The 16,827-nt window shown below is 37.6% G+C and overlaps 1 protein-coding gene across 1 annotated transcript; it reads left to right on the forward strand.

The window, feature by feature from the left end:
• Positions 1-1,235: 1,235 nt before the first annotated feature.
• Positions 1,236-15,970, forward strand: slim (scruin like at the midline). The gene is made up of 3 exons (XM_089597932.1): positions 1,236-2,648; positions 2,861-3,187; positions 15,893-15,970. Exons 1-3 carry the CDS (start codon positions 1,971-1,973, stop codon positions 15,968-15,970), a joined length of 1,083 nt encoding a protein of 360 aa, XP_089454058.1. The 5' UTR covers positions 1,236-1,970.
• The last annotated feature ends 857 nt before the right edge of the window (positions 15,971-16,827 follow it).

Genomic DNA, 16,827 nt, shown 5'->3' on the forward strand with positions numbered 1-16,827 from the left:
TTGTGTTATTTTTTTTTTATATTAGTTAACAAAGTAACCAGAAAGCGCCCCGGGTTGTGTGGGGATTGGCGCTTGCTCTACTTTATTAATTTTCTTAATAATTAAAGTGACCAGTAAGCGCCCCGGGTTGTGTGGGGATTGGCGTTTGTGTTATTTTATTTATTACACCAATTAACAAAGTGACCAGAAAGTGCCCCGGGTTGTGTGGTGATTGGCACTTGTGTTATTTTATTAATAATTAAAGCGACCAGTAGGCGTCCCGGGTTGTGTGGGGATTGGCACTTGTGTTATTTTATTTATTACACCAAGTAACAAAGTGACCAGAAAGTGCCCCGGGTTGTTTGGTGATTGGCGCTTGTGTTATTTTTTTTTTATATTAGTTAACAAAGTAACCAGAAAGCGCCCCGGGTTGTGTGGGGATTGGCGCTTGCTCTACTTTATTAATTTTCTTAATAATTAAAGTGACCAGTAAGCGCCCCGGGTTGTGTGGGGATTGGCACTTGTGTTATTTTATTTATTACACCAATTAACAAAGTGACCAGAAAGTGCCCCGGGTTGTGTGGTGATTGGCACTTGTGTTATTTTATTAATAATTAAAGCGACCAGTAGGCGTCCCGGGTTGTGTGGGGATTGGCACTTGTGTTATTTTATTTATTACACCAATTAACAAAGTGACCAGAAAGTGCCCCGGGTTGTTTGGTGATTGGCGCTTGTGTTATTTTTTTTATATTAGTTAACAAAGTAACCAGAAAGCGCCCCGGGTTGTGTGGGGATTGGCGCTTGCTCTACTTTATTAATTTTCTTAATAATTAAAGTGACCAGTAAGCGCCCCGGGTTGTGTGGGGATTGGCGCTTGCGTTATTGTTTAATTTATTTTATTAATTATTAATGCTCGTGATACTGCGTATGGGCGCGTTGGGTTATTGGGTTAAATAGCTTAGGATTAATTGATCAAGTTATGGTGTATGGAATGTTGTCGAGTTATCTGAGGTTTTGCGTCTTGCTCCATATAGCCAATTTGAATTTCCCCCCAAGTTCGGTAGCCACTTTTGGGAGCGCTGGATCGTCCCTGACCGTACACGATGCGCAGTTGTACACGTTAGGTTAGGTTAATGCAAAAAGTAAACAAACTTGTTTGTATTTGCACTTCTTTATTTACAAACTATTGTTTACATACAGCATTAACCTAACCTAACGTGTACAACTACGCATCGCGTACGGTCAGGGACGATCGGGGACGATCGGAAAAGAGCACTTGTTCACTTTCGTCTCCGACTCGCCCACACTGTCCCCGACCGTCCCTGGATCGTAAGGTGAACGAATCTAATGAAATAAGCAAAAAATGTCTATGTGAATAGCTCCTTGCTACGGTCTATAGATACAAAGGGAAAAAAATAATTTCGGAGAGATCTCTAAAAAAGAAGCAGTCGGTCGAAAACACTGTACCTATATAAGCAAGAAAGCGCCATCATCATGAAAAATTGTTAAGAACCTTCTGTTGCACAACAACAAAACACAGATTCGGAGTGGCTGCAGATAACGGAGAAGGCGGAAAAAGTATATAGTAAGCAAGTGCGACAGTATAAACACTATCCTATCTTGCGTTTGCAAACGTATATACAGTGCGAGAACACAACATAAGTATCGAGCGCAATTATGCGTAAGCTCCGGGGCATCAACATCGTCGCCGAGGACGCGCTGTCTCTTCCTGTCTAGTCTAACCCTATAATACACCAAGGCACCACATCAAAACCTACTGTAAGGGTATACCCACTTGCATGCAAACTTAAAAGACAGCAGTCCCCAGACACTGACTCTGTTTATTTCTACTTCCTGTGCTGCTGCATGAAAGCTCCGACAACAGCCAGCCAGCCTCTGTACTACTCTGACCTTTGTCTCGTTCGTTAACCTCTGGCAGCAGCAGTATCACAACAACACCACCCTAGCAAACGTCATTAACAACAGCGACGATGATGTATGCACTCAAGCCGTTCACCTTTGTGCAGCACGAGGTGAAAAGCGCGGAGAAGCCAAAAGCACGCAGCGGCCATAGGGTAGTCTGCGATGAGCGCAACCTCTACTCCTATGGAGGCTTCAACCCGAGCATCACAGCCAATGACCCAGATATGCAGAACGACCAGAGCTGGACCATTAGTCGGCCCCTCTTCAAGGAGCTGTGGAAGTACAATTTCGCGACCAAACGCTGGAAACGGCTGCCCTGTCAGAAGACGATGCCTAATGAGCTCGCCTCGAACGCAGTCATCCTTCGCGGTGTCACCCTTCTCGTACACGGTGGTACGGGGGTACCCTTCGGCGACAATTGCAACAACAATGTGTACGTTTGCAATGTCAATGACGGCCAAATGCAGGTGGTACCAGCCACTGGCGAGCTACCCGATCCCCAGTATGGTCAGGCGGTCATCTGCCACGGCCCATATTTGTATACAGTTGGTGGTACCACTGGCCTCGAGTATACCTGTGACATTCACAGGTTCGATATGAGAACTCAGATTTGGGAGTCTGTGTACATTTGTGCTGGCAGGGATCAGTGCGAGCCCAAGGGCAGATACAGACACGAACTTGCGTTTGATGGGAGGATTATTTATGTGCTTGGTGGTGGTACTGCATCAGAAGCTTTTGGCTTTGCGGTAGGCATACTCACAAGATTATGTCTATTTGTCTTTTCTCTGATTGTCCCTCTCTCTATCTATCCATTCTTTTACAGTTAACATTCGTATGACTAAGTACTGGAATGTTTGTTCTCATAACTGTTTTATTTTTTATCCGTCAATTACATTGTTACTGTTTTGGTATCCTTGCCTGAGATATAGGATTAAATTTTATCTATTGTTATCCTTAGGAACTTCCAGCTTTCGACACTTTGACAAGAAGGTGGATGACTCTGGGCACTCAAGGTGATATTGAAAAAACTTATCCTGCTCCAAGACGATGTCATGGCTTAGTTCAGTTCAAAGATGAGAAAACAGACTCAACATTGGCTGTCATATCTGGCGGCTACAATGGTACACATGTTTTTAGCGACATTTGGAGGCTTGATCTGGGGCTTTTGCAGTGGACTTGTCTAAAAACGTGTGTTTTACCACAACCGACATATTTTCACTCCACAGCTTTAACTCCAGCAGGACAAATGTTTACTTTTGGTGGCATCGTTAAGCAGGACAACGAAGTAAGCTTGTTTTTTTCTTGCCTCATCTTGATGTTAGTATAACGTGTGGTAAAATTATCCTCAGTTTAGCTGACACGTAAGATAATGATGAATAATTTATTATCAGGTTGCCAGAACAGATGAAATCCATTCAGTTTGGTTAACAGTCCCAAAACTTTCCGAAATTTGTTGGGAAGCACTGGACTTTTATTTTCCAAAATTAAAAGAAAAGGCACAATCAGATTTATTGCGCATTGGGGTACCCTTCAAATTTCTTCATAGGTTATAAAACGATTACTTACAATTATAAATTTTTTTAGTCTCATTTTCGTCATAGGGTGCTAACAATATGAACATTGTTACCAGTTAATGATAGAGAAAAAATATCAATGTTATTAATGCAAATGATAAATTATACTTATATTTTTGTATTAGCATGGTGTCTACATTGTGATAAAAAATCAATCTTATTCGTTGTATTGATTGGTGATATTATATTTTCGTGAAAAGACAATGCAAATTTGATTTAACGTATGTTTCAATTTTTTGAACGTTTAAACACCATTTTAATATTTGTAAAAAATGTGTACATTTCACCTATAATTGAAATTACTTAAACCAAAATATAGTTAAAGTGCTATTAGATTTATATAAAGTATATAGTAAATTATTCGAAAATCTTGCATCAAGCAAACTTATTTATGTGTGAGTCTAAAACAAAGATCAAATAAAACTTGCATCAGGAGAAATTTCTTAAATACTTCTTAAATTTTTTACATATTCAATGCTTGAAACTGATTTTTGTCACAAAAAACACTTTTCGGAGTGTTAATCCTACTTAACTTTTTTTTTTTCGTTGTTGTTAACTACTTATTTTCCAGACGATTCGCCGACATGGATGTTTTTTAATTTTACTGATGTCATAAATTACACAGATTTTAAAACAAGATTATTTATCTTCTTTGCTTCTGAAGAACTCAAAAAATTATTTTTTAACCGCAATAAAAAAATGTGTTAGATGTTAGTAGTAGTGTTTATACCTGGTAAAGCACATGTTTAGCAGAACAATAAGACGAGAGGGTCATGTGATAACTGATGCGCACCAGGTGTGAAACGCTGTTTCTTGTACCTCGAGAGTTTTTCGTGACTGTTGCACATTTGTTGAGCTCTTGGTAGAAATAAATAAAGTTCGTCACTGATGTACAGTAGGCGAGAACGATCACCAAGGAATTTTTGAAGATGTGTGTCTGTGACAAAATCTACTATCTCGTACCTACTGAAGGCGCAACAAACCTTCAAAAGTCATGAAAAACTTCCGAGATAGGAAAAAAGATTTTTAAACGGAAGTTCATATTATGATGTGAACCTTTGAAGACGATTTTTAGTTGTAAAATTTATAATAAGAGGCTACATTTACGAAAGAGACTATAATTTTTCATCTAAATCGCGACTCATGCATGCATTATCAGGGTAGAACGTTTTATTATAACATAATATACATACAAAAATATATTCCGAAAGACAATTTTTTGGCAAATTGTAAGAAATTGTAGTTGTGTAGCACACAATGTATTTCTTCATGAATACTGGTTCATTATATTACTTATGTTGTATCATACTTTTCATATATAAGTATCATTGAAATTTTTTCCTACTCAACTCAATTACATTTTAATTATGTGAAAATTATATTTTCGCTGTACTGCTTTGATAAAAATTATGTTTTAAATCTGCAAAATTACTTGAATAGTTACAATTCAATTAACATAATGAAAAATTTACACTTAAAATTAAAATAAACATTTGTACTTTAATAGTTGAAAAGTTATAAAAAAAATTAACTTGGGTAACAAGATATGGTAAGAAATTTCATTGACAAGGCAAAAATAGCAACTTTTTTGAATAAAAAAAAGTTAAAGATAAACACATTGTTGTGAAATATATTTTAAAATTGCTTCATTTTTTAATGAAAAAAAGGTAATTGATTGATATATTCCGCTGTGCACTTCTGAAAATAATTATCTTTTACTGATATTATATATACACATATTATAAAAAATGAACAGATTTTTTATAAATAACAAGTAGAATATCTATATTTGGTATTATTGTAGTTTCGATACATAAAAATTTTAATCTGCAATGTAAAATTTATTTATTTCAATTAGAATTAATGTTGACGAATCGTCAAAATAACGTGATTTACTCTCATGTAACATACAAATTAGTGAATCGTGTACCTAACGTGTGATTTTAACAGATAACAGTAAATTTTATTTTTATATAAAATGAAAATATACGAATATACATATATATATATATATACCAGCTTATATCGACGCGACACGCCGCCTCGTACGAAGTCTAGCCTTATTCACATTTTCTCATTTAAATTAACATTGGAAAATCTGAATAAGGATAGACTTCGTACGAGGCGTCGATATAGGTAAATGCGGCTCTATATATTTAAAAATGAAATATTCATTGGAGTAACAAAAATATTTGTTTTCATGAAAAATAGTATAACTTAAAAATACGTTAGGAATCAATTCACAAGACTCGTTTATTTAAATTATTCTATTCTTAATAGTATTTGTGCTTGAAAACTGCATATACGTATTATATATATTACATTCAATGCTTCTATTCTTATGTACCCTGAAAGCCATTTTTAATAATAAACACTGTTAATAATTTATCTAATAATACCCTTAGAAGTTATGTCAATCACGTAATACTATGTAAAAAAAATACATCTTGAAAGATATAAAGTTACACGACCCCCAACGACTCGACTAGAAGCATTAATAAGACATATGAAATACTTTAATTTATTGAATATTATATAAGATGACTTACGAAGACAAATTTTTACAAGTTACAAGCATACTATCTTCTTCATGTACATCAGACTCGTTTGTAATTAATTGAACAAAAATATAAATTGTTAAATAATATTATGAAATATTAAATGAAAATTATAAAAATCATTAACCATTCCAAAGCGAAAATAGGCAAATTCCAAGGAAAAAATGAGAGGCAAAAATATGATCACAGCTTCGTAAATCAAAAGAAATAAATATGTTACTATTCTAGCCGTTTTGAGTGTAGTAAACTACTTGATTCTTTGAATTAAGGAATCTGAAAAAAGCATCAATGAATTTTTTCTTCAACTATCTATCATGTAAAGTAAAGAACTTTATCATAATTATGTTAAAAATAAAATAATTGTTTAGAAATAGAAGAAAAAAAATTCACTACGACATCGTACTACAAGTAAAAAAAAAAACCCCTAAAAGTTCATTGAAATGTAAGAAATTAATTGCAAAGGTGTAATAGCTGATGAATATTACGACTAAAAGTATTAATATTCAATGGAATCTCCGGTAACGCTTCAATTTTTATTGTAATCGTCGATAAACATGAAAGAAATCAGCCAGAAAGTGTTGTAATTACATGAACAAAATGAGGCATATTATGTTTTTTGATAGCGCAGATAGTAAAAGAAAAGGCGGTAATTACTGAGTGCTTTAGTTTCCACTATTTAACCACACAATTACTTGTATCATCTCTGTGCGACATTGAAATTGCAATAACGAAAAAATAAATAAAAAATGTATATTTTAGCCATAATAATGTTTGAAGAAAGCAATGCGCAACTGTAAATAAGTATACATACGCAAATACATATGTTTACTTACTGCAGCGAGTGCTATAAACATATGAATTATCAGAAAGCGATTTTATATCTTTAATAAAAATTAAGATGTATATAGAGATATATTGGCAACGAACACTTTCTTCCATTCATTTCCAGCAATTCTCACAAGCATCGTATCATCGTATGTTTCAAACATTATCGCACCATTTCTTCTCTTTGAGGTAAAAGCATAGAGGTATAAGAATAGAGGAGAAAAGGGGGCGTAATATGCGACAGCAGAATTCGCTACGTAACGGGGCATCTGTCTTTGTCTGGCAGTTATGTTATTGGTTGAGTTCTACATGAGATTGAATCAACTGTAGGATTTAGGACGAAGAAGTAGCCAATAACGTGCCTTTGGCAACAAGGACAGATGCCCTGTTACACTTAATTATACTGTCACTGCCGCTAATGGGCTAGTATAGCGCTTTTCTCCTCTATTCTTATAAGGTAAAAGTACGTATTATGGATACAAATTTCGATTGTTACGTTTCATCGACCAATATTAAATAAAAAAATAGTCATATGTCCATAATTTTTGGTTTTAATAGAAGCGCTATGCTCTTCTGAACAAATTGACATTTTTGAAATGAAATTTAGATGTAAAAAAATAATTTTATAAGCAAATATTGACACGATCAAAATGTCCATAACTATGGAATAGCTAAAAAGTTGTGTCCATATTTATGAGACACAAGTCCCAATTATGAAATTTACATGTTAATTAAATGGGCTCGTGCGTTTCATAAATAGGAACATCACATATTGCAGGTTATGTTTCAAACTGTCCGTATTATGAAAACCGGATTCGTAATAATATATTTTTCAATATAATAATGTTTGAAATTGTTTACTATTTTTGTTAATTTGATACGGTAGTATTATAGAGATTCTTCAGTATATTTTATTTTTATTATTAGAATTTTCATGATTATTTAATCTTGAGTTTTCATAATATGGGCACGTTTCATATTACGTACTTTTACCTTACCTCTATGGGTAAAAGAGTAGTTTACGACTTCTTTCCTAACTTTCCTTACGAGAAGTTGGCTTCAGAACTTGCAGTGTTAACAATCTAATACAGCGCGGGAAATTCAAAATCACTAACGCGGTAAATTTGAATGTTAATAACAAATCAAAAGAAAACTCCACCACCACCTGCAAAACTTTTTTTTCTTGTTCACCCACAGTAATAGTTTGGTAATGGCTCTCTTGCGAACTTCGCTCGCTCGAGAGCTGTGTTGAAAATAAACAAATCCTATTAAGTACTGACAGAAGAATTACCGACCGCATATTTATGTTCAAATTTACTGCCTTAATAATTTAGAATTTTCTGCGTTGTCATGTTGGCAGCATTGCGAGTTCTGCAGTCAACTTCTCGTAAGGAGTCGTAAAGTACACATCCGCCCAAGGATTTATCACGCTACCTTTTTTTCATTCAGGCTTGTAATACTTTATATACTTGTAACGTTCATATCAACCACGAAGAATTGTGCTTCAAAGTGTGTATATTCATATACTGTTCTGAAATTGTAAAACAATCTAGGTATATACTTAAGTGGTCGCCGTGGCGCAACGGTATAGAGTTGCAGTTCTGGGGTCGTACCATGTAACTATTTTTCAGTACATCGGCCTATGTTATAACATAGGCCTGCAAAGCAAAAAAAAGTTATATGGTACGGACCCTGTCGATCTCCGATCCGAGGTTAAGCTGCATTTGGGGCGGTTAGTACTTGGATGGGTGATCGTCTGGTCACCATTCGAGTCTCACCTTTTTGCATGTGCTCTCGATTATCGAAGGTCGATTAACTGTTTCTCTAACGCTTCGTCTATACGTGATCATAGGTGTGACTGAGTTGGTCCAGATGTTTATATATACATACAAACATCTGGTCATAACTCAGGTGCACCGATGGCTAATTAACACTATGCTTGTGAAAGAGAATGCCATGTCTGAGCCTATGGGCGATGATGAATAAAAAAAAAAAAGTATATACTCTTAGTACGATTAAAAAAAGCGTACGTGCTCGTATTCCTACTACATTAGTCAAAGCCCTTTGTTATTCTCTTAAAATTGAAGTGTAATAAAAATAGCTCAATGCGTTGACGGTCTAAGAAAAAAAAACTTGTTCGTGCTCTTGTAACAGTAGATTTAAAAAATTATACGAAACGTACCCGAAAACAAAACTACTTACAACTATGGCTGTGTTCGCATAAGGCTCCGTTAGTGAAGTCAGTTAAGGTCACGTGATCATTTATCATGAGTGCGAGTGAGACGAGGAAATCATTTTGTCTCCCACTTTCTGCGTACGCCCGTGACGCATCGCTCTTACTCAGACTTGAGTTCTCTCTACACGGCCCTTTTTAGGGCTACCTCTATTTCTTTCTTCGTAACTGCGACTTAGTCGCGCCGCGCAACTGTGTTTCCACTAAATCCTACACCCGCGTACACGCCGCCCTCAGGGGTGGCCCAACTGACTAGTCCTTCACTAGGGCACAGCCAAACAATCAACACTGTGGATAATTCTGGAATCTGGAAAAAATGGTGAGTGAGTACTCAGTTCAGCTGAAAAATTCCATCCAGCAACTTAACGTGCTTAAGCGCTCCAACGAGGAGAAAGATGCGACCATCGCGGCACTCCTTGCAAAGTCCCCCCTTACAGCGAAAATTCCGCTTATAAAGTGCCCGGGCCTTATAAATCCGTCACCAGGAAATCGTGACCCCCTGAACCTTAAAAATGTTTCCACTGAGGAAGATGAGCAATTCATCGCCCTACCAAAATCGGTAAACACCCCTACAAATTCCCCAAGTATAAAGCCACCCCAGAAAAAACGGCACACGCGTGATCCTGATGCAGAAAATTCCGCAGCCAACTTCTCCGACATGGAGATTGAAAAATCCCCAAACCAAGTGCCACCACTCAGCTCTCCCCAGACAGGGAAAAACGCTTTCGACGGTCATCTTAAGGACCAAGCCCAATTTGACACGGAAGAAGTCAACAGCACCCCCATAAAGAAAGCGCCTCCACCGATCACTATCTTGGACCAAAAATTATGGACCAAGATAACCAAAGCTCTCATCGTGGAAAATATCCCCGTCCGCCACGTCATTACGACCTCCGAAAGAACACGCGTGTACCCTGACAACGTCGACGGCTTTCGACGAATCGTCCACGACCTTGGTATACCTGGATGCGTCAGATGTCAGATCCCACGACATCTACAACATCAGGTCTCTCGGGGGTACTAAGGTACTTCTGTCAGAGTGGAACAGAAGCGCAAGTCAAACGACATTCCCCAGTGCCATCGCTGCCAAAAATTTAATCACACGGCGGCCTACTGCCATGCGGCCTTTGTTTGTGGTTTCTGTAGCTCAAACCACGCCACCGCAACCTGTCTAAAAAAGGACAAGGGCCAAGTCACCCGTCGCTGCGCTAACTGCAATGGCGAACACCGCGCCTTCTACCGGAGTTATCCGAAAATCCTCCAAAAAGGAGTTCACGCTCCCAAGAAAAGCACGCCCCTCCTTCTCCCCCTTTTGGGAAAGCCACCCCTCGGACAACAGCCCAAAGCTCGAACACTATTCGCCCGGGGATGTCATACGCGAATGTGGCATCCTCTCAACAGTACCGAACAGGAGCTCAACCCTTGACTCCTCTGCTCAACACACTCCCAACCACCAAGACAATCCTCCACTCCATACTGACCCTGCTGACTCGCCTTGACCAAAGAGGGTCCGGTCTCGAGGGCAACAAAACAGCAGCATGCTAGACAGAGACTTTGCACTGCTCAACTGGAACGCGAACAGCATTACACACAAAACAACCGAACTCACACACATACTTCAGACGAAGAACATCGACATTGCATGCATCACTGAAACACACCTAGACAACACGAAAACACTCTACATACCAAACTACACGGTACACAGACGTGACAGACGCGAAAAATCCCGTGGCGGAGTGGCTATCCTTGTACGCAAAGGCATCCGCCATCGAGTCATAAGTACGGACGCTGCCAACTGCGAAGCAATCAGCATCGAAGTACACACCACCTCATCTACCTCCATCAGAATCATATCCCTCTATTCTCCTCCTACGGATGATCCAAACCTCCAATGCATAATCCAGCTGTTTAACTCCAACATCCCTCTCAGTCAAAAATTTATAGCTATAATTATGCCTATAAATTATAGCTATAAATTATAGGCATATTAATAGCTATAAATTTTTGACTGAACTACGATAGTTGCTGGTGACTTAAATGCTAAGCACAAATCGTGGGGATGCAAACACGAAAATCTTAAGGGTCGTTCCCTCCTCAAACACTTGCGCAACCTCAACACCAACATTGAGGGTCCGAGTGAACCGACTCACTACCCCAGCTCACCAGACCAAGACCCAGACATCTTAGACATATTCCTGACGAAAAACTTTACCATCCGTACGGAACCACGAACCTTCCCAGAACTCCCTTGCAACCATAACCCAGTTTATCTGGAGATCCCAAAATTTCTTCTAACCACACCCGTTACCACCAGCCGCATAGACTGGGTCCACCTTGCGTATAACCTCGAATCCTCCCCATTTAAATGTCGTCCCATCAGGTCCCAAACAGAACTCGACATAGCAGTAGACGAATTCACTGACGAACTCAACAGATGCACACAAGAAGCCACCACAACAACCGCAGCTCCCCAACCCACACATAAACTCCCTCGCGACCTCCTGCGTCTCATCAAGGAGAAGAAAAGAGTCCAAAAACTCTGGCAAAAAAGGAGAACCCCCGAACTTAAAGTTCATCTTAACTCCCTTGAAAGGAAAGTCAAATCCAATGTCTTCGAATTCCGAAACAAGGAATTTAACAAATACATAGCCGAAGCAGAGTCCCACCCAAGGAATGCTTGGAAGGTCGTTAAAAAAACTCTATAACAAACGGCCTTGCCTCCCCCCCTTTAACAAGGGAACAAACTTTACTTGCTAGATTAGGACAAAGCGGAGGTCTTTACAGATTCGCTGCAAAATCAAAGTCCCTGGCAGAGACGGTATTTCCAATAGCGTCCTGTAAATCCTTCCTCTTAAATTCGTCATGGCGATTTGCAACACTACCGGATTAGCTGGGGTATCTATAAAGGGTTTCTCCTCCCCGCTTCATCAAAAAAAAAAAAAAAAAAAAAACCCAGAAGCCTCGGACCTAAAAATAGCTCCCACAGCGTCGGCTCGGGCTCCCACTCAGCCACTACGAGTAAACCTAGCCTCCGGGTCTTCCTTAGCCCGACCAGCACAAGCTAACCCCTAGTCACCCAGGAAACAAATCTAGGTGCTCAGGCTTCAGTGGTAGCAGAAACTCGGGACGCTGACGGACCGTCAGGAATAAGGAAACCGACTCAGCCTAGTCTTCATCTTCCTCCGGCACGCCACCCATACGCCGAAACACCTCAAAGTAGACCCCGGTCGCTCAGGGTGGGGCTCCTCGAACTAAGAGACCCTCGGCGTTTTGACCAAGTGAATAGGCAGTTACTCGCAAGGGCACCGATGCCCTCCCGTGGAACCATCATACTGCCATAATTTGACGCTACATTATCAATCGGCCCTTGTCAGAGCCATAACTGAGTCGACGTATTAGAGCTCCCTTCCGGCCCAACCAGTCCAGGAAGGGCCAGCCACGTTCCTTCGTAACAATGTAATGATGATCTTTGAAGTCGAATAAACTATACTATAGAAAGCAGACACTAGCTGTGTCGTCTGCTTGTTTATCTGGACGATTTGGAAAAGTTATAAATAATAAGGTTATACGTACAACTGTCAACTAACAAATGATTAGAAAATGAACGAAAAAGAAGTTAATTCTAATTCTAACTGGTACAAGTCCTGTTTTGTGCCAGAATATACAAATTTTTTTTTTTATATTAAAGTGTACTGACCCAGACGGTATGTACAAGAATGTAAAAATTTTATAGCGACTTCCATAGCACTCGTTGGAACGCCAAGTGTCAACAACTCTCTCAGTAAACAAAAACAGTCTGCTGTCTGCTTTGAATGAAGCGTATTCCAATGAAGAACAATGACGTCTCAAAGTAAAACCTGACGTCATTAATCGCAAGTCGAGTAAACCTTAAAAATTCAGAAGTTCTTACGTCACTGTCACGTGATATCGATTTGAATGAGAGCTTGAATAACGTGCTCGGAAAATATTTAATTTCTTGATCCATGCACTATTTATTGGTGATATAACTCATACATGTTCAATTGACATTACGCTTGCGATATAAAGTATTAGCTTATTGAATCCTGATGCATGCAAGTTCTGTGTTGTGAAAATTGGGAGACGTTGCGAGGCAAGCCAGATTAACATTTCATACTTTTCTTCTGATTTTCTCTTTAGTTAAGTCGTTGACCCTATATTTTTAAGAATTTAATAGATTCTTTGTAAAAAAAATACACAAGAACTATTTTAAATTTTTGAGGTTAATCAAAGATTTCCAAAGATATAGTCGATTTTGTGACCACTGTCCATAAGAGTAGGTGTTAAATTGGTGAATTTTCAGCAGCGATTTGTGAAAAAATGAAGTCGTTGACCCCAGTATTTTTTCATAGCAAATACGTTTAGCATACTTTATATACGTAATTGCTGAATCTCAGAGGTTTTGATCAAGCTGATAAAAATCGCCTAAGCCACCTTAATTGTCACCCTTGGATACGCTCGGGCGACTGTATACGTGATATCTGAGACTTACTTTACTTTCGCTCCCTATATTTAAGTGAGTAATGTACTATTTGCTCATTTGATATGACATCACATCGACACCCCATTCGAATCTATTTCGAAACCTGGATGAAGACTATGCCCTTTTCCGGAGTTCAGACGAAAACTATACCTTTTTTTCTAGTTCGGACAAAAACGATGCCCTTTCTTTAGTTTGGGAGAAGATTATTCTATTTTCTCTGAATCTGGACTAAGATAATGACCTTTTCTGAACCACAGATGAAGTGAAATTCATTTAAGCTCACTCTACATTCGTGTTTGTAATTAGATATATAGTAAAATAAATTTATATGGTGGTTGTTGCCTACAGTTATTATAATGCTCACTTTACAAAATCTTTTAGAAAAGCTCATTCTCTTTTTTTTCAAACACTTATTAAATTCCAAATACTGAAGCCGCTAGACCTGCTAAGAATAATGAATGCGTGTTTTTTTTTTACAAAGGCATCTGTATAAATACTTGGATACAGTAATTACGAAACCTTATTATAAAATGTTGAATCGTTTTCGGAAGCTTCGTTTTCGTGAGCTTCTTTCAGTGTACTAGTGGCTGTTAGCCGCCAAAAGCATAGCAAATTTGGAGGGTTTTTTTTGTTTTAGGGGAAGTACAACACAAGAGGGGTCAGTAACTGATACTTGAATGTTTTTTATATAAGTTTCCGTCCAGACACGGGCATAGTTTTTAGCCCAGACTCGAAAAAAATGGTATAGTTTAAGTCTGGACTAGATAAAAGGGCGTAGTCTTCGTCTGAACACGAGAAAAGGGCAAAGTTTTTGTCTGGACTAGAAAAGAGGGTATAATCTTCGCCCGGGACGTTGAAAGGGTGTAGTTTTGATCCAGGGCCAATCTGGGCGTAGTCTTCGTCCGGAGCGTCGATATATGTACAATCAATTTTCGTTAGAATCTTTGTATCCGACAAATAAATATTTTTTTTTTATTTTGGCTACCATTAAAGTAAAATAATCTACTCTATCTGATTAAGATGAAGTAAAAGAATAAACATAGCTTTTTTCTATCGTCAAGTTGTAATTTTTCATTCAACTCGGTTAATATAATTATCTTTAAAACTTAAAATTTACCCATACTTTACTAGTTTCTGCTAATCTCAAAATCTATAATAAGAATGGGTTTCGGTCACGTAATAATTATTCTCATAACTCATGATAGAGAATAAAAAATAAATTAATTTATGGGTAGGATGTGAAAGATGTAGCTTTGTCTTTGAGGTATAACTTTTATTATTTTTAGAATTATTATGATAGTTTGAATGAATCTATGTAACATACATTTTTGTATCTCAATACTTATTTTCTATACGTGGAATTATTTTTGGCCTATCTGGCTCCTCTTTTGAGATACGACTGTTTTTCTAATTTTAAGAGGTAATGTTGTAACAAAAATTTTTCGAAGATTTTGTCAACGTCCGTATTCATTTTCCAAACATGTCTTGCGAGATAAAAATTTTTTTTGACTAGTTTTTTTCAAGATACAGTCGAAAAACGAGAAAATTGAGGTTATATTTATGCATAGTCCAATCACTCTATTTGAGCGCGTCGATCATGTAGTTCCCTTTTAAAAAACCCAAAAAATTGTTAGTTTTAGCCAATTTTTCTTACCTTTCGAGTTTTTTCTTGTTTTACAAGGTTAGGTTGTCACATTATACATATGTAATACTTCACACACGTTTATTTACGTACATATGTATGTATGAAAGAATAAATAGGAAAGGTGAACGATTTTTACTATATGTATGTTTTTTTGAAGACTTCGAAGAGATCAAGCGGCATTTAGTGTCAGATATAACAGAGGCCCAGCTTAGCCTTTATTACAGCCATGTTACGATTTACGAGAGAGAGAGAAAGACTCCCTTCGATCAGAAATTGTAGCTCGTTGGACTGGAGGTCCGTTCGATTGCCGAAGTATTGAAGGTGGACCTACGACCTACGGTGGTAGCCTGAAGGGACAAACGGTAGGTCCGAGATTAGTTGCCGAACTAGTGAAGACCTAACCAAACACGAAGCTTTTTTTGATAGCATATATATATATATATATATATATATATATATATATATATATATATATATATATAGCTGGTTTTACCCACCACTAGATTTCCAATACTTACGTGGCTTTAATAGTTTCACTTAAAAAAAATTTTCTGGCTCTGCATGATAATTGTACCACTGTTCATGTGCATAAATTAATTAAAATCTGGAAATTATTCGTAGGAATTTGATACAAATCTTTATATTTTACAGCGACGGCGATTTTTACCTGGATCCTTTGGATTGGGATTGATGAGAACTGCATTTAATTTGATTTTTGTTTACATTTGAAAAAAAAAATTTTTAATACGTGCCAGTGTGGTTTGTACTTAAATCAATCGAATTTAATAGTCAAAAGTAGCATTAAAGCCAATCGTCTTGAATCGGCAGTCTCTATCAGACCAAATCAATCGACTTTTAATTTAATAAGCCATAGTGAAATTGAAGTCAATCAACTTTAATCGGCGTTTTGGATTTGGGCAAGTCAATCATCTATATATAATAGTAAAAAGTTGCATTGAAATTAATCGAATTGAATTGGCACATTGAACTTAAATCAATCGACTTTAAGATAAAAACTTTTCCTTCTTTTATTGAATTAATAAAATGAAAATTTTCAAGTTTACTATTTATTTTAATCGTTTTATACTTTTTTTTTGGTCGATTGAAAATGAAAGTATCTAATAAAAGTTCCTTTAAAGTCGATTCATGTCGATTGACCAAATCATTCGAGCCGATTGGACCTATTCAAGACGATTCGAAATATCTTTCATACTTTCATAGCAGGGTACAGCCATTCTGATGAACTGTTATATAATTACTCTGCCATGCAGAGTATGCAACATTTGCTGTGGCCCTTGGCCGTAAGTAGTGAAAAACCCGGAAAACCCGCCTCAGATTTTACATTAGCGATCCAGTGGCCGTGATTCAACGGTGAACCCGGTAGTCTCCATGTCACTTTGCTTCTTTTTGATTGTGGCTGAAAGTCTTGTGTGAAAAAGATCAACGTCACATCGGCTTACATCGAAAGAAAGCTGCCTCGGTAAGAAGAATCAGTCGTTTAATTAATAAATTGATACGCTGAACAAATAAATCCAGTAATGTCTGTATCATTTTTTACCTTAAGGGCCATTTGTGTTCAATTGGTA

Source organism: Copidosoma floridanum, unplaced genomic scaffold (assembly GCF_036245765.1).
Source record: "Copidosoma floridanum isolate Cflo_tuat_1 unplaced genomic scaffold, Cflo_Japanese_pri ptg000040l, whole genome shotgun sequence".
Classification (NCBI taxonomy): Eukaryota; Metazoa; Arthropoda; class Insecta; order Hymenoptera; family Encyrtidae; genus Copidosoma; species Copidosoma floridanum.

Coding starts and splice junctions, on each gene's coding strand:
- slim (XM_089597932.1), top strand. CDS start 1,971: ATGATGTATGCACTCAAGCCGTTCACCTTTGTGCAGCACGAGGTGAAA. Junction 2,649..2,860: donor CAGAAGCTTTTGGCTTTGCG/GTAGGCATACTC, acceptor TGTTATCCTTAG/GAACTTCCAGCTTTCGACAC. Junction 3,188..15,892: donor TCGTTAAGCAGGACAACGAA/GTAAGCTTGTTT, acceptor TATATTTTACAG/CGACGGCGATTTTTACCTGG.